We start from the raw sequence: 18987 nt of genomic DNA on the forward strand, positions 1-18987 counted from the left end.
GACCGTTGATCAATGGGGACTGTCGACAACACTATAAACAAATAAACAAAAACTAAATGCACATCATTCCAAAAGTGACCTTCAGCGTTGCTAACACGTACCTGAGACAGCAGCCATGTTTGCATTGGGGCCGTCCCCCACTCCTCCTCCCCCTCCCCCTCCTCCGAGCAGCATGGAGGACAGTGGCGGCTGCCCCCTCTTCAGTAGCACTTTATGGTCCTGCTGGCAGCGAAATCGTGGCGGCACTTCTCTCGGCATGTAGCGCGCTTGCTGCTGCTGTTGAGGCGCTGGAGCTCCGCCTCCGCTACTCGCGCTGCTGCCGTTTCCAGCAGCGCTGGGGCCGCCAGCGGTGGAGGAAGAAATGGTGTTGGAGGTGGGCTGTCCGTTGGCCACCGCAGCGCTTGGCATTGTTGCCGCCCTGTGACGGGTGGCCCTGCCAGCCCAAGGTTGGCTGGGGATGGGGAGGCAGAGGGGGCGGGTCCAGGGCTGGGGGAGGCAGAGCTGCTCTGAGTGGCAGGAGACTGGACGACCGCCGGCTTGGTCAAGTCTGGCACTGAGGGAAAGAAATGGAGGGTGTGAAATTAAGAAGCATATAACCAAAAACATCTGAAGAGAACAGAGCACGATTAATTTCCTGTTAATGTAGGCTTTGTCCATTTATTGGTATGAAAGGGAAGGAAGCAGAACATTCTTAAAATCATTCCCTGATGCAGATTATTTTATTATTATTTATTAGATGTTTTTTTCACATTACAAGAAGCTATGAAATGCTACCAAATACATATTGCACACATGTTGACAATATCTGGTTTGCTTACTGCACTGTTATATCTTATTGCATTCTATTTCAATGTAAATACTGCTTTCTTATTTTACTATATTTTTTCTTAATGTTATTATAGTGTTCTTAAAATTGTTTGATTCATTTTAAAATCTGTGTTTTAAAATGTACTTTTATGTATGCACCACAACACCAAGTCAAATTCCTCGTACGTGTCAACCTACCTGGTAATAAACCCATTTCTGATTCAAGAACAGTGCAAATGTATTTCCTATACATGTGAGCACTGTCCATATATTGGTCAGAAACAGGGAAAAGAAAGAGTCCTAAATAATTCCCTGATGCCGAGGCGAAATCGGTTTAATGACCGTTTCTCTTTCCCTTCTTTTTTTTTTCAACATACAAGAATTGCAAAAGTCAATTTCATGAGACAGAGTTACTTTGGTAAAAACAGCAAATGTGTGGCTTTTCTATCTGAACATATACACACTGTGCTGCTTACCTTTGTTTTTTTGTTCTGTGACCTAAAATGAGAAAGAAACACATTAGTTAACACGTCATTCTTGAATCAAAGTTAGGACGCCATGTAAAACACACATTTCATTCATTTAAGGCGAGACACCCCAGGTCAGTGGTTCTCAAAGTGGGGGGCGCAGAGGCATGACAGGGGGGGCGCGAGAGACCAGGGGGAAAAATGGTTATTTAAAAAAAAAAAAAGATTTAAAAAAAAAAAAAAAATCATATTTTGAAAAATTATTGATTGAAAATAATATGATACAGTACTATTACATCTGGGTCTCTGTGTTTCATTAAAGCTTGGCTCTGTGTGTGTGTGTGTGTGTGTGTGTGTGTGTGTGTGTGTGTGTGTGTGTGTGTGTGTGTGTGTGTGTGTGTGGAACGAGCCATTTTGTGTGTGTGCGCGAGCGAGAGAGAGAGAGAGAGCGCACCGGTACCAGAGATTGTTGTTGTTAGCTTCTGGTGCTAGCGAGCTACGCTAACGGATATAAGGAGTTTTTTCAACAACAAAGGCTCAGTGAGCTAAAGGACTCTCAGTGTTATCTCAGTGGGTCTCAAACGTTTTGGTCACCATTAATGTAAACAATTATTTCCGAGGCACACGTTTATATGATCATTATAGTTATAAAATAAGAGAATAAATTAAAAACAGGTATGAAATACTATATATTTAAAAAAAGAATACAGTTTAAAAGGGGAGTGATTTGTAAAATATCCATAAAGAAAAAGTAAATCTGTTTACAATTCTGTTTCAAATGGGTGTTGAGAGATGTATCCATAGATCTCTTCATTTTGCTCTCAAAGTGCACCAGATTGATGCTTTTAACTTCAATATTTAAAAATCTTCCCAGGGGAGCTTGCCCCCAGACCCCCCTATGTGAGGTCCACACACCACCTATAAAAATAGTACTTTACCCCTGCTTACACTTATATGCCGTGAGCTGATTATCGAGCCTTCATGGTAACAGTGGCGGGGTACACTGTGTATTTGCGTGGGGATTGTTGCAGTAGAACATTCCACTGTAGCGACCGGTACATTAATGGGAAACCCTAAATGTTTGAGCACCCTCTATGAAACGTCAAGCTACCCCACAGCACCCCCAAAATAAATCTCTGGCGCCGCCACTGAGCCTGACTATTTGTGTTGGGGGGGGGGCCGACTTTTTTTTTTCTCCAAAGGGGGGGCCTAACAGAAAAAGTTTGAGAACCACTGCCCCAGGTGAATAGGGTAATGTTTTTAACTTAAAGGTATCAGCTAGAAATTTCTCCAGTTAATTACTTACAATAAGGCAATTGTCTTTTGTATTACAAGTTTTCTGAAAAAGCATGTTTAAATATGCAAATGGTCCATTATATCATTAAATATGCACATATTTTAACACATTTTCAGGAATCGAAATCTGAACTTTGGAATTAGCCAGATTGCAAAAATTAATTGTTTCATTTGTAGTCATATTAGTATCTAAGGCTTTTACAGAAGGGATTTTGGATATCTCTTTTTAATCACTCCATAAATCAGAAAATACTGTCAACAGCCCTAAAATATCCATTTTCGCCATGTTTTTAGGTATACAATGTTGTATAATTCAAGGCTATGAATGATATATGAACAAACCCTTCTGTAAAAGCCTTCATAATATTGATAGGAATATAACTGGAAGGTTTGGTGTATGTACGTGCTACTGAAGTTGAAATTTCGAACTCAGAGTAGGAGAAAAAACTCATTTTGAGAAAAACGACCTTTAAAGATTGCAGTGAGGCGCTAGCTAAACCCTCCTGTTCTTTGGATGACAGCTTGCGCATTGACGCACCTCCGTGAATGGTATTTCAATGTTCAGGGTCATTTTTTTTTTTATAACACTTACTACTTCGTGCAAGTGACAATTGTTGTCGTCTTCTCTGAGACGTTTTTTTCGCCGTTCTTTTGGCATTTTGAGATTTCAATTTCTAGCTGAAAGCTAACCAGGAAGTGTTTTAGCACACCACGTGACGCATCTGAACGAATCAACGTTGTCAGAAATTGACACCAGCCAATGAATTTTGTTTCTTGGTTTAAGACCCCTTGTGCTTTTCACGATTGGTTGCTGATACAAAGGAGCTATGACCATATTTGGATCCGATGAGATTGTGCAGGAGAGACGGAGCTTTCTAACGATACCTCTGTTGACATGGTGCACACAGCGGTCGGCGGTACTTTATGTTACGATTAGTAAAGCTAACTTTTTGGTGAATTGAGGAGAGATCTACAGACGCAAATAGAACAAACTATAGTAAAATAACACTTAAATGTGTATTTTGTACGTTTTCCCTTCCAAAAGCCTGAAAGAAAACATGTTCTAGAAGCAAAATAGCACAAAATCTCAAAATTGATCAGTACTTGAAAAACGATGTTTTTTGCCTGCCGTGTCTCGCCTTAAATATCAACCTCAGTAAAACCAACCTGCTCGGAGCAAAGATTAACATACGTTTAAGACAAGAGAAGACATGGTGCTTAGAAGAATGAAACTGTTATTATGGTTTAGAAAAGAAATATTTCTAGTGCCAAGATACTAACTAAAGCATGTTGTTTTGGGACTTAGACCGTGTTCACGTAACACTGACAGACGTCATCCACATATTAAAAAGGGTAGGTGTCAGGATTGGTCTACTCCACATTATTTATTAACAGAATATTTTTTTAAACGTGCAAATGTATGTTTTTCAAAGAGGAAAGGTTCAGGTTCAAACCCACTGCAGTCAGCATGTCGTTGTGTCCCTGAGACACTTCACCCAAATTGCTCCCGTGGGGATTGCCCACAGTATTGAGTTTGTAAGTCGCTTTGGATAAAGCGTCTAACAAGAAATGATTTAGTGATTTTGTTAAGATGACAAAGCTCAACTGTTTGGCATTACATTAAACTTGTAATTGACAGCTCATATAACGTGACATTAAGAAATATGTACTCATTGTCATTTACCAACATATGATGGGATATGGATGTGAATGAAAGCATTTAAACATTCAAAACAGTGGCCCTTTCAGAAGACTGTGGAAAGTGCAAAGGGATAACTACAATCAATCTGCTCGATGCCACTAAATCAGCTTGCTGCAACAAATACATGTGTTATTAGTGGGCCTGAACGATTAATCGATTTTAAGTCGATATCGCGATTTTAAATGATGCGATTATCAAATTCGCAAAGCCTGCGATTTAAGTCATCCACACCAATCAGAAGTGCTGTGCTCCACAATGTACCAGCCATTGTTACCCAATCAGAAGTGGCCCTTGATAGAAGGGTGATAGACAGATTGATCCAATCACCTGCCAGTATTTTTGAAAATACTTTTCCAAATGGCTTCGGAGCTTTCCTAGATGGTTGGTGAAACAAACCATCTGAGTCCGGTTAGTAATGCTCCATCACATGTTTTACATCTAGCAGGTGATCACGCAGAGCTGCGTGTCGACTCGTCAGCAGCAGCTGATTTCTCTCTCCCGTCAGATTAGACTTCACTCGCGTTTATGTCCATATCGATCAGATCTAGCTATTGAAAGCGATGTCAGGCGCCCAAGCTGAGATTGTATACATTTCCGCATTTTAATATGCAATAAAAAGTATAATATATAGTATAAGAATGTGGCAATTGCCTTTATTAGATTATCATACATGTGGGGAGAAGAAAAAACGAAATTTAAAAACCAAATATCATTGGCAACTACCGGATATCGTGTACGCCCGAGCACACGTTAAGCTTTGTTTGACTAAATTAACATCCAAGAGAATTTATTTCGTAATGGGATCCCTCCATTCTATATTTTAACATGAACTAACGCTTTGAAATAGAGTTCAAGTTGGAATATATGAATACAGTAGGATCCCAACTCATCATAAAGAATAACCATTAGAAATGAGAAGAAATAGCTCTCTAATAACCAAATGTAAGGACGTTTCAAAGATATAAAAGACAGGGAGGCTGTGGCTCAGTGAATAGTGTGCTGGACTTCGAATAAGGGGGGGTAGCAAGTTCGAGTCCCACTGCAGTCAGCATGTCGTTGTGTCCCTGAGACACTTCACCCCAAATTGCTCCTGTGGGGATTGTCCACGGTACTGAATGTATGTAAGTCGCTTTGGATAAAAGCGTCTAACAAATGACATGTAATAATATGAAACTGCTGTTCAACACGACGCCGCCACATGTTTTTTTACATCTAGGAATATGGAAGTGATTTTGAACGTGCTCACCTTCTGAGAGGCTTCCCTTTTCCTTTTGTCGTCTTTTTTCCTTTTCTTGTCTTCCATGAACTACAGCTCCAGTCCTGGTACTCCTTTCTCCTGGAGGACAAAACCAATTTCAAAATGTGGTCACCATTTTAAAATCACAGAGTGCTTCTTTGTATAGCTAAAAAAACATTGAACAATAGTTAATGATGACTGCGGCAGGACTCAAGGTAAAAAGACAACATAACTGAGGCTCCAGTTGATGGAGGATTATGGCCACGTGAGCATCCGGATGGATTTGTGTAAGTGACAATGAAACGGCATGCTTGATTGGATGAATCAGCCATCAGGTGTTAGAGCTAAGGATACTGCTGGACATGTGGGCAACAAACAGTAATTATCTCTATCAAACGCATACAGGATACCGTAAGCTGATCAGACTCAATCAATTTAAACGGTTTACAAGGGGCTTGATTTAGTCAGCCAACTCAATGTTGTCAGCAGAGTGACTCCAGTGGAAACTATAACAAGTGGCTGACTGAATGTTGGACAGCCAGGTGTGGGCTTTAATTGTGTTTCAAAATGGTGTTTGAGAAAAGCTTCTTGATAAGGCTCTTTAAACAGCTGTGGAGACACAAAGGTATGCAAAACAAGATCACCAAATAAGGCCTTATCAAAAGGATATAATAACCAGGGGTGCACATAACAGGTACGCATGCGCGGCAAAAATCTGAATTGCATAACGTCACTTGTGTCACTACGCGCCTTTGCGTACCTCAAAACATCTAAACAAAACACATATTTCGTCTACACGTGTTACATTACATTGCATTTAGCTGACGCTTTTATCCAAAGCGACGTACAATAAGTGCGTTCGACCAACAAAATACAAACTTGAAGAAAACAGAATCATATAAGTACATCAGGCTTCATAGAGCAAAAACATTTCAAGTGCTACTCAACTGGCTTTAGATAAGCCAGTCCTTTATTAGTATATAAGTGCTTTGTTAATAGTTCTATCGCTCGAAGTGGAGTCAACAGTCAATGTAATGTAATGTAATGAGTAAACTACGAGACATGTAAAAAAAAAAACGAAGACATTAAGCAGCTACGTTGCTGTTTCGCTCCCTGCAAAAACTCTTCGAACTTTCTGTGACTGATTGAACTGGTGCTGGCCGAGCCGCGCATGACATAACCGACGGACCTGTGAAGCTTACAGGAGGCAGAGGCTTAGATCACCGGACGACAGAGTTGGTCGCCGTGTGCACAGACAGGGTTAACGTCGGTATGAACAACAGAATTGTGCCAAAACTCTGCCAACTGGCTGCAGTGGGAGACTCCCCTGTGCACACTCTGTGCCCCGCGCACACACTGGAGAACTGCGCAAAATCAGCTGATCACAACGTTCACGCTCTGTGGTCAAGCTGCTGCAGTTTTATTTACAACAAAGTGGAGTAAAACACACAGTTGCAAACTTACTCAGGGTGTTATGGAAGAGTTTGAAATCAGACAGAGGTGGAAGAAGTACTCAGATATTGTACTTGAGTAAAAGTAGAAGTACCAGAGTTACTCTGTTACAGTAAAAGTCCTGCATTCAAAATGTTACTCAAATAAAATTAGAAAAGTATTCTCATCAAAATATAGTTAAAGTACTAAAAGTCAAAGTAGTCGTTGTGCAGATTGGTTCATTTCAGAATAATATATCTGATATGTTTTGTAATGATTGATCATTAAAGTGTTCTCAAAGCTGGTAAAGATGCAGCTAGTTTTTCAGCTCGCTGAACTTAAGCTTATTTTAAATGTTGATAAAACCAAGGTAATGCTATTTTCAAAAGCTAAAAAGACACCAGAGCCTGTTTTGGATATTGTTACTATGCAAGGACAAGTACTTGAAGTGGTTACCTGTTATAAATACCTTGGTATCTGGCTTGATGATTGTCTTACTTTTAAACTTCATGTAAATAACCTGCTTAAAAAGCTGAGGGTTAGACTAGGTTTCTTTTTCAGAAACAAGTCCTGTTTCTCTTTTGAAGCCAGGAAAAGGCTCTGTGACCTTTTGACCTGTGCTGGACTATGGTGATCTGATCTATATGAATGCACTTGCCCATTGCCTGGAAAAAGTTAGATGCCGCCTATCACAGTGCCCTGAATGTGTTACTAACTGTAACAGCACTTACTCATCACTGTACCCTGTATGCCAAGGCAGATCTGCCTTCACTAACTGTACGGATGCTCAGTCACTGGTACATGTTCATTTACAAAGCCATGTTGGGTAAGACTACCTTTTTATATCTGCTCTCTGATCTCTCCACGAATTGAAAGTACTTATTGCCTGTAGATCTCATGATGTTGTTTTATTAAATGTGGCCAAGTGCTAGGACTGTCTTAGGAAGAAAGCTTTTAGTTGTGCAGCTCCACTAACATGGAACAGTCTGCAAACATGTTTAAAACGAGCACTTTGGTTCCCCTGCATCATTTTAAAAACTCAGCTGGTGGACATGCTGTGTTATACTCAGTTCACTGTAAATAGAGTTTGTAAACTGTACATTATGTTGTTTGTCATCCTTATTGTTGTTCTGTTGTTTTTATGTTACATGTGTAACTAATGTCCTGCAGGTCAGCCTTGAAAAGAGATCTTTTGATCTCAAGGGGCTTCACCTGGTTAAATAAAGGCTACAAAACAAACAAATAAATTAGATCAAAAGTCAAGTAAAGTACAAATATCTCAAAACTGTACTTAAGTAGAGTACTTGAAGAGAAGCGTAGTAACTTCCCACATCTGAAATCAGATATGACTTCAAGTCATGTGGATAATTTCTTAGTATTTGATCCTTCAACTTGGCGTCAGGAAATGCAAAGAACTTCACAGTTTTGGCAACAAGTTTTGTGAGAAAGCAAATTGGAGGCTTAAAAAAGAGACAGGGAGGTGCATCTTCATCATCTAGCATGCAAGAAATAGAGGACAGTGAAGGAGACACTGAGGAGGACCACGCGTCGTGTGGGGTGAGTACCAAACGGCTGTCTCCTGGTACTCATCTGAGTAACTACACTAAAAAAGTGATGTGCACCCCTGATAATACATAGGAGATGGATGACATGGACAAATATAACTAGAACCATCAATGTGGATGAATATTGTAAACTCTTGTGCTATTCTAGGGTTGGATTGACTAAGTACATGCTTATTATTATTATCAATTGAGACAGTATAAAATAATAAAACATATTTAATGATTGCCCAGTCTTTCAATAAAAGTTTAAGCTTTGGTTAGGTAACATTTGGGAAGCCAGCTAGGCTAAGCTAGATATTCAATTATTTTAAAACTGGAAACCAGCAGAAATTAAAGGCAGGCTCAATGAAAGTAACTTTCCACAAGGCGCTCAATCTAGTGAGAAACACCGACAAGACCCCCGTTCCTTGCAAAATGATCATTATGAAGGTAAAGAACCAACATTGTTTTGTTAGCTGTCAAACCAGCAGCTTATCGAGGACTCTAGTAAGGGACAATGGGCCACAGACAAACACATTATTCTTCCTTTGCTTTTTTGTCAGTGCTTTATATTATTTGTTCTGTTCTGGTCTTCAAAGGGATGTCATTTTACTGAATTGACTAGACTTGTTGCTTTGCTAGTTGGTCAATAAATCCACATTACTGGTGGGTATTAAAAAATGCTCAATGTTTTAAGATTTTGTGAAAGCATCAATGATCAACCCTACAATATCGTTATTCGTCACAATAACGAGGTATAAGGTCAAACATATCGTGAAATGTGACTTCATAACCTAGCCCTATGTGCTGCTCTAGAGATGGAAGGAACAATTAGATGCACCGAAATATTCAAATGTGGAAATAACCACAATCCCACAGTATATTTAAGCTCATATTAACAGGTTGCAAACACAGTCATGCTACGCCCTGATTGTCTGTTTTTATTTGGTTTCGTTTTTGCTTAAAGTCATAACACCGAAGCAGATTCACATACAGTAAAACTGACAGCCTTCCAGACCTCAGGCCTATAAACCACATAATTATGAGTCATGTATGTTGATGTAAACTAATCTATTTGCCTCTGAATTGTAGTAGATTAGAAGTACAAAGTAGCAAAAGGTTGTATATCAAAATGGTACCTAAGTACATTACTGAAGTAAACGTACTTTGAATTGTGCTAAACATGGAAAATCGTCAACGAAAACGAAAGAACAAAGGTGATTTAAGGTGCTGAACTGGCACCCTGTATATCCAGTTAGGCGTTTCATCAAACCACTTCTTATATATTGTATTTAGGAGTTTAAGCAGGTTTAACAGCTGCTGGTTACTCGTCGATAGCTAACATTAAGGAGTGGTTTCAGCTTAAAAAAAAATAACGCAGACACCGAAAAACCCAAATTATAATTATAAACCAGTTGTCAAGCACAGGAAGTATTGTTAATAATGTTATGCAAGTACACAGTAGTCATTAAGAGCAAATACACCGAGCATTGAGCTACAAATCGTCCTCTGCTAACCATAGTAACTGCTGCTACATCAGTGCTAATGCTAAGTTAGCTAAGTTACAGAAGCTACAAGTAGCCAGGCTAACGGTTTTAGCTCGCGCAGTAGCATCTCATTCTAATTTATCTTGCAGACGTTTTGCATGCATATGTACATATATACACACAATGGGATGTTAACAAAGCTGATAAACACTACGCATATGTCCAGTTCACGTTTACTCACCTCTGGAATCACATATGAAGAGAAGCTAACGTGCTAGTTAGCTTAGCTAAAGTGCTTCAGTACGATTTTTTCTTCCTAGCTTTTTGAGGCATTCGTCGACAAAAACAGCGACGACACAGTCAAGTAAGTGGCAGGCAGACGATGAGAAAAATACACGCGTGTTACAAGCTACAGGTTCGTAAATAAGTACTAACGTTGTAATAGTGTAAACCCTAATGTGCAGAAGAATTTAAATTTCAAAGCGCTGTGGAGTCAGTCGTTTGACGGGCGGCCATTTTGCTGCTCAGCATGAAGCGTCTCCTCCAATGGCAGCTCTGCAGAGAGAGAGAGGATGCATTCTGACCTTCATACACTCTGACTGGCAAACTAAGCTCCACATTTCGTGCATTTTAGGGTAAAAGTTATTATATTTCAAATATGCAAAAAAGAAAACGACTTATACCATACTACTATACTTGTCTTACTCAGTGCTGTAAAGTAACTAAGTACACTAACTCGTGTATTCTACTTGTACTTTTATTGAGTATTTTAATGTTTTGTTACTTTGTACTTCTACTCCACTACATTTCAGAGTTTATTTTTTTCTCCACTACATGTATTTAATACCTTTAGTTACTTTGCAGATTTGGATTAATGATGTGAGATATAATTAATAGGATTTTAGTTACACCTGGAAATAAATTCACATTGCCCACGACGTTGCTAATTAATGCAACGTATGTCAATTGTGCAAAATGTTCTTTGTGCTGGGGAACCGTACTATACAATTCTTATATACAACTCAACATTTCCCGGTCCACAATAGGACCCCATGAGCTGGCAAATAGACTAATAAAGGAAATCTGATTCTGAAAATGGGGTTGTCAGAAGAGAAGAAAAAATGAATTACTGTAGAGGGTTATTGAGGATGTTTAATCAATTTCTGACATTTATAGGATCAGAGATGGCAGTGTTAACCAGAAAGGTGCTATCAATTTACTCCCGGTGCACTGATTGATTCTGATGATTTATGGATAGATTTGAACGATTAAGGGAACTAAAAACTGCAATTTCTTATCCTAAACATTTCAGAAATTGATTGAACAAAAATGGTCAAAATCGGCCAAGAATTTTTTTTGCTATTGTTGCATTTGCTAATTTATGCCAATTTTGCAAATTACCCAACATAAGCAAGTTAGCATCCGGCAGTTTTTTTATGCTGTAGACCGAGACTATACATTTCTGACATAAAAGTCTTGGGGACTCAACATTTCCGTGTTCACACAGCTGGCAAGTAGTCTATATTAGTCCTGCAAAGGGTTACAGCAAAAAGTGGCATAGCAGGTCAAACAAAAACATGCAATAAGAAAGAATAAGCTTTCTTATTAAATGTAGAGAAGAAAAGCACACATTAGTAATAGAACAAAATAAGTCGACAACCCTGGATAAAAATGAGGAATACTAATTAATTAAACTAAGTGACATGAATAACATATTTGTTGAGACACTATACGCATTTTGGCACATTCAAGATTCAAGGCTTTATTGTTAGCTACAGTGCAATGAAAAACTTAAGTGACTGGCTCCTCCAACAGTGCAACATGAATATATATGGGACATATAACAAAAAAGACAAATAAACAGATAAAATAGTGCAAGATGTATAACAATGTGATATTGCACAGTATTGCTTTGTGTGCCATGTTGCACCCAGATGTGTTTGAACAGAGCCAGGAGCTGCTGATGAGCTGAACCGCTGGTCCTCAAACTCTACAACTTCCTCCCTGGATCCTCTCTGGGCTCCATCACCACGGAGCAGTGTGTGGAGAAAATAGCAGCAGCCATTAACCACGCCCACTGGCAAACATTACATGTCACTTGTTAGACGCTTTTATCCAAAGCGACTTACATACTCAATACTGTGGGCAATCCCCACAGGAGCAATTTGGGGTGAAGTGTCTTGCCCAGGGACACAACGACATGCTGACTGCAGTGGGGTTTGAACCTGTGACCTCCTGATCCGAATACCAACTCACAACCCACTGCACCACAGGCCTCCCTGCTGTGGTTACAGGTACAGGAGTGATGACAGTCAGTGATGCAGTAAATACCTGTCTAGTGAAGCTCATAAAATGTAGAATTGTTGAAACTGTCAGATCACTCCCAAGTTATATATGTGGTGTGTCTGGTTACATTTAAGTGGGTCTGTGTCTATGAGGGTCATTCTGCAAAAAATGTGTACTGATGCATTGTCATTTTTTTAAATAATAATACAATCTTTCTTTCAACAGATAAACAAAAAATCGAACCTAGTGGAAAACACAACCTCATTTGCGGATGTATTAAGGAATGTAGCAATTGAAAAAAAATGTTTGAAAAAAAACTCAATTACATATGCTAATCTACGGAGCCCCTAAAGGGACATGGGAAAAAGAAAAAAAAAGAGAGAGAGAAAAAAAAATAAAGTCAGGAAAACGGATTTGTTTCTCGTGCGCACGAGAAACAAATCCGTTTTCCTGACTTTATTTTTTTAGAAAGTTACCGATGCACCAAGGAGGAAGTGGAACACGAGACACCCATTCATTGCAGACTGTTATGTTTACGTGGGGAAATGACAGTGCATCCATTATTTGAGATATATTTTGAAGTCAGACTTAATTTTATGGACATTTCGGCCAGGGTTGTAGAGCTATTGGTTTAAGCACCGGATTGGCAAAACACTGGCGAGTCTGTAAACCAGTCTGCTTTGAGCTATGAATTAATGTCCGTGACTCTCAGAGTACTGTTTTATAGGGAAACATACACACACACCCACACACACACACACACACACACACACACACACACACACACACACACACACACACACACACACACACAAAAAGTCAGGATAACGAGTTAGTATCTCGTGCGCACGAGAAACGTTCTCGTGCGCACGAGAAACGTTCTCGTGCGCACGAGATACTAACTCGTTATCCTGACTTTTTTTTTTCTCTCTCTCTCTGTTTTTTTTTTTTTTTTACATGTCCCTTTAGGGGCTCCGTACTAATCACAGGAAAACGTATTGAAAAAATAACACTATAAACTACAGCCTCAGCAATATAAAGTGATTTTCAATACTTCCTTTTCAAGCAGAGAACATTATGAGCTTTACTGAAATACTCCAGAACGATACAATTAAAATCTAAGGTGACAAAAACCACAATTGGTTTGGTTAATCCTTCTTGCATGTAATTAATGAAATTAGAGTTTCATAAGAAATTTGACCTATTTACGAGGATTAATATTTGACTACCTCGAGTCAATTATCAAAAAAATGAGGAACGTCTTCATCTCATACAAAACCGTTTGACCGCAGATTGACTTGGGAGTTAATGCATAACTGTCTTTTTGCAGAAGTGACTGCAGGATGACAGAGCTGTTTTTTTTTTTAATGATTCATAGTAATGACTCACATACTTTGAATGCCGATTGAGTGACAAGAACACGCTGCAGAGGATTCCTGCAGAAACACTGAAGCAGGAGCAAACCTTACCCTCAGGCTGAATGAAAAACAGCAGCTGAACCAAACATTAGACACTTGTTGCAGCAAGTTTAAGGACATATTGGAGTTGTGTTAAAGGGGCCCTGTTATGCAAATGTCCAGGTTCATATTAGTATGTAGCTCTACTGGCATTTTTCTCATACTGCCTGACTGTGCTGCAGCACCTCTTTTCACCCTCTGTCTGAAACCAGCCTATCACGTACAATGTGTTGAAGCGCTAGCCAATAGAAGCCCGAGTGTTACCTAGTGATGTCATTATGTTCCTGAAATAAACAAAGGAGTCCAATGGAGGCGTTTCAGACAGGGGGGTTGTAAAGGCCCCTGAGATAAATGGGCTATACAATTTATTTCAATTTAAAGACAGCATGTTCAAGACCCTCCACTGTACACATTGGTCTCTCTGCCTTCAGAGATGTCGTAAAACGAGCCTCGGCTGGACAACATCCCTCTGATCCTGGAGACCCCCGGACGGTGAGATATAATTACTCTTGCCTTGTCTTATTGATATGAATAAGTTGCTGTTTTAGCATGACTTCCTTCCTCTCCCCACAGGCCAGGAATCGAGTATGCTGAGCAGATTGAACTTCTTCACTCCCTCTGTGAGAAAAAATGACAAGCATCCTCTCGGTTAAAATGTGCACTGTTAAACTGAACCCTGCACAACCACATCTAGTCAAAAGTCAAAGTCAACTTTATTGTCAATCTTTCAGTTTGTGTGTACAGACAGAGAGATCGAAAAGTGGATGAGAGGTGGTGCAAATTCTCCTTAAACTCACTCAGAATTGATTTGCTTGTTATCCATTGTGTGTTCAGTTTTTTACACGAGTTGAATAGATGTGTTGTAAGATTCTAACTAACTTGTGAAGAGTCGTCATGCTCACAAGGAGCCACTAGAGGGCAGCAACAACACACTGGATTTTAAATATCTTCATTGTAATGCAAAGTAATGCTGCCAGAGATGAGATACACATTGATAATCAATGCTTACAACTTTTTTTTCATGTGAATAATCTCAGTAAAGGCTTTTTTTCAGCCTCTCAAAATGATGGATGAGTTACTTAAAAGAGGTTGATGTTAGTGGTTTTATGTCTCAATAATTATAATCCAGAACAGATTCTGAAATGGGATATTCTGCATAACGAGTACTTTAGGTACTTTAAGTATATTTTGATGCTAATACACTTCTACTTTTTCTTGTAACAAATATACTGTATGTATTTAGATTTATGAGGACCCCCTACGGCACACACACTCTCCTCCACATGCTCCAGCTGCCCAACACTTTGGTGCAGCTGCTGACCCCCGGGACGACAAACGATCCACACACCTACTCCAAACCCCACAGTGCACATAAACATGCATGTAAACACACACACACACACACACACGCGCACACACACACACACACACACACACACACACACACACACACACACACACACCACACACACACACACACACACACACACACACACACACACACACATTCCCTAACATTTGATGTATGAAAGCTTCTATACAGTGAATGCAGCTGTTAAAAGACACAAGGAGCAAATACAGAGACGAGGTTTTGAGCTTTTGAAATGTATTTTGATTCCTAATACTTAGAATAGTTCGAAAACAACAGTATGCAAGTTTGATCCTGTTTTCTGTAGATATTTAATTTGTATGTATTTATTTTAACTGACAATGGAACCCCTTTGCCAAATAGGGAAACATTTTCTTTTAAATATATATATGTGGTGCCATTCATGCTAATGGCATACATTTTGGAAAGGGTGTAAGATATAACAAATAAAACTGCATTTAAATCAACATTGTTGGTAATCTTTAACATATTCTATTCTGTGAAAAACAATCCCCTTAGTTTCAGAAAACTCATCATCTTAACATTAAAAAACTAAAACGGGGCAATATGTAAACTCACATTTCGAAGGTAAAAACTCTTAAAATTAATGAATATTTAGTGGTAATCATCAGGTCTGAACTTGGTTAAGGGAGGCTGTGGCTCGGTGGGTAGTGGGCTGGACTTTGAATAAGTGGGTAGCAGGTTCAAACCCGACTGCAGTTAGCATGTCGTTGTGTCCCTGGGCAAGAGACTTCACCCCAAATTGCTCCTGTGGGGATTGCCCACAGTACTGAATGTATGTAAGTCGCTTTGGATAAAAGCGTCTAACAAATGACATGTAATGTAATGGGTAAAAAAATGTAACATGTGAAAGTGAAAAAATATTACTATATAATAATCTTTGCCAGTTTTTAACATACCTTATACCTCAAGACATACCTGCATTTACTGGTATTTGCTTTTATATGCATTATCTCTATCTTAACTCCACCCAGTTATTTGTCTCCTTCATCATTAAGGATTGTTTTATCTGAGACTTTGACCTTGCACTTACTTAAATAAACCTAATCAACTGTGGATAAGAGCGTCAACAAAATAAAGTGAGAGACTGTGTGTCAAAGAGAGACAGGAAGTGGAGGTGCCTGGCCCAAGAATGTCTCTGCTCCCAGGTCCCGCCCACAGGAAATGCCTGTCCGGCCTGTTTGAGTCTGAAAAGTGGTCTCCTGTTAGCGCAGTTTGGCTTCTGACGGAGGGGAAAGGATGGCTGGAGTCTGAATAATGACGAGTGTGTACGCTCAGTTTAGATAAGCAGATGTCTGCAGGTTTTCATGGGGGTCAGGGGTTAAAACACAAGACTAAACAAACAGTGACTAATACACATTCCTGCACTCTAAATTAATCAAATACTGCAGGAGGCATGCAGAGGAATATAAAACAAAAACCTTTCCATTCTCTAATTATCCGTGCGGTATTAGCTGCCGTGCCCATGCTTTGCCAGCACTTGTCTCTTCTCTGTCATTACTGTGAATATGTTTCCACTGCAGCCTGAAGCCACTGATTTAATTATACAACTTTGTAAATACTTCCAGATACCTTTGGTTAGTTTTAGTGTTTCATAACGATCCTGAATAGCTAAGTGATGATCTCTTGCTGGACATGAGCCTCTGCCAGAGAGAAGCTGGGAGGAAATGTTGAACAGATCAAATGCAGACGTTTGTTTTCCTCAAAGAAAATAATGAAAATCTGCAAGAGCTTGTATTATTAAGTTGGCATGTCCGTCGTCCTGCAATTTGTTTCAAGCACATCCTTGACTTTTTAATATGCATGCACACATTGAAGCCTTTGCTCATAATTGTCAAGTGTTTGTATTATTCACAAAGATTTGTATTGCTCTGTCAATATACCGTTTTTTGATTGATTGATTGATTGATTGATCTGAATCCCTGCTTTAAAACATAACACCAAGTAATGCATTACACCCTACCTTATTCCCCATGAGCTTGTTTTAAATCAGTAAGTGACCTTTCAAAAGGAGGCTTAATTAAGCAAAATGTATGAATTAACACTTCTGATTGGAGCGTGTTGACCTCTCCAAGGAACCAAGAGAGACGAAGATGTATGTCAGTTAAACAGGGAGGATCAATTGCAGGAAAGAAAGTTATTTAAAACAAAGAAAAGAAAGCGAAATAAAATAAAAGGCACTGTATGCGTGGCTCTTCTGCACTTAAGATGCAGCCAAACTTTATCCGTCCCTGTACCCGCAGTCTGGAGCTACATCTGCCAGTATTTCTCCACACACAGATGCCACACACAAACACACAAATCCCTCTACAGTATATTGCCTGCACACACATGCCTCTCCACGCCTCACACACACACACACGTACTCAAAAGAAATAAGAGCTTAAAGGCAGGGTGGAGTCGATTTAGCTTTCTCAGCAAATCTTGTATTTTCTGCACCTCAGCAGCAGCAGCAGTGCAGGCATCATAACTTACCTTTGGGATATGGCATTTCATTTCCCACTGTGAAGCTGTGTGTGTGTTTCAATGCTGTGTGTACTTTAGCAGACTCCTAAGTGGTCAAACTGTGTGGGTATCTTCTTGTGACCTGAGTGAGAGTGAGCGGCTGTTAAAGGTCACCTATTATGCAAAATCCTCTTCTTCATGTCTCTTCTACATCAACACGTGTCCCCTCTTCTTCATGTCTCTTCTACATCAACATGTGTCCCCTCTTCTTCATGTCTCTTCTACATCAACATGTGTCCCCTCTTCTTCATGTCTCTTCTACATCAACATGTGTCCCCTCTTCTTCATGTCTCTTCTACATCAACATGTGTCCCCTCTTCTCCATGTCTCTTCTACATCAACATGTGTCCCCTCTTCTTCATGTCTCTTCTACATCAACATGTGTCCCCTCTTCTTCATGTCTCTTCTACATCAACATGTGTCCCCTCTTCTTCATGTCTCTTCTACATCAACATGCGTCCCCTCTTCTTCTTGTCTCTTCTACATCAACATGTGTCCCCTCTTCTTCATGTCTCTTCTACATCAACATGTGTCCCCTCTTCTTCATGTTTCTTCATCAACATGTGTCCCCTCTTCTTCATGTCTCTTCTACATCAACATGTGTCCCCTCTGTGGAAAGAGACTCTGAAAGTTTCAGGAACAAAGATTCTCTCTCTTTTTGATCCATTTCTATAAAAACCTGTCTGAAAATGAGCTGATCAGATTTTGGCCACTTTGTGATGTCATAACGACTTTTTGGCTTGTGTAGCATTAGGCAATCAGCAACCAAGATAAACCCCCCCCCCCCCTTATCACCTGAATCTCCTCCTAGAGCACCATTAGGCGCTTTCACACCGGAGTACTTTTCCCGTTTGGTTCCGATAGTTTCTGGGATTTTACGTTCACACCAAAAAAGAGAACTTAGTCCAGAGAACTTTTACCCCCTTTTCAGTCCCTGCTAGAGAGGTGGGACTATCCTGGGGAGATAAAAGTTCCAATTTCTGATTGGCTGGGTGAATTGCAAACCACGCCCTGTAAGCATGTAGCATTAGCCCCGCGCACCAACGGAGAGAGAATAACTTATGGCAACACAAAAGAAAACATGGGAGCGGTGGAGATGAGGAGGTGTCGGCGTTCTGGCGATTTACTCGGAAGGCTTCAGTAGAAGCTGCTGGGAGTCCCAGCAGCTTCTACTGAAGCCTTCCCCAACTCCGGGGACTTCCGGGAGGGGACTTTGGGTGGCAGTATAAGCCGTGAAGTTGTTTGCGGCCTGCCAGTAAACCCAAAGCAGAAGAAGAAGAAGTGACGTCAGCGGCTTCATTTGCCTAATCCTCCCTCAGGGACTTATTCCGGTGTGAATGCGATCTGCTCTTTAGTTCCATGGGGGCACTAAGTACCG

The 18987-nt window shown here is 40.0% G+C and overlaps 1 protein-coding gene across 1 annotated transcript; it reads right to left on the reverse strand.

Moving 5' to 3' along the window:
* Positions 1-101: 101 nt before the first annotated feature.
* On the reverse strand, positions 102-10520 carry LOC117533479 (trinucleotide repeat-containing gene 6B protein-like; the record flags this gene model as incomplete). Its single annotated transcript, XM_034197263.1, is given in 4 exon segments — positions 102-553; positions 1284-1305; positions 5519-5608; positions 10213-10520. A coding segment is annotated over 1 exon segment (307 nt), but the record flags the coding sequence as incomplete, so codon positions are not given.
* Between the last annotated feature and the right edge of the window lie 8467 nt (positions 10521-18987).

Source organism: Gymnodraco acuticeps, unplaced genomic scaffold (assembly GCF_902827175.1).
Source record: "Gymnodraco acuticeps unplaced genomic scaffold, fGymAcu1.1, whole genome shotgun sequence".
Taxonomy (NCBI): Eukaryota; Metazoa; Chordata; class Actinopteri; order Perciformes; family Bathydraconidae; genus Gymnodraco; species Gymnodraco acuticeps.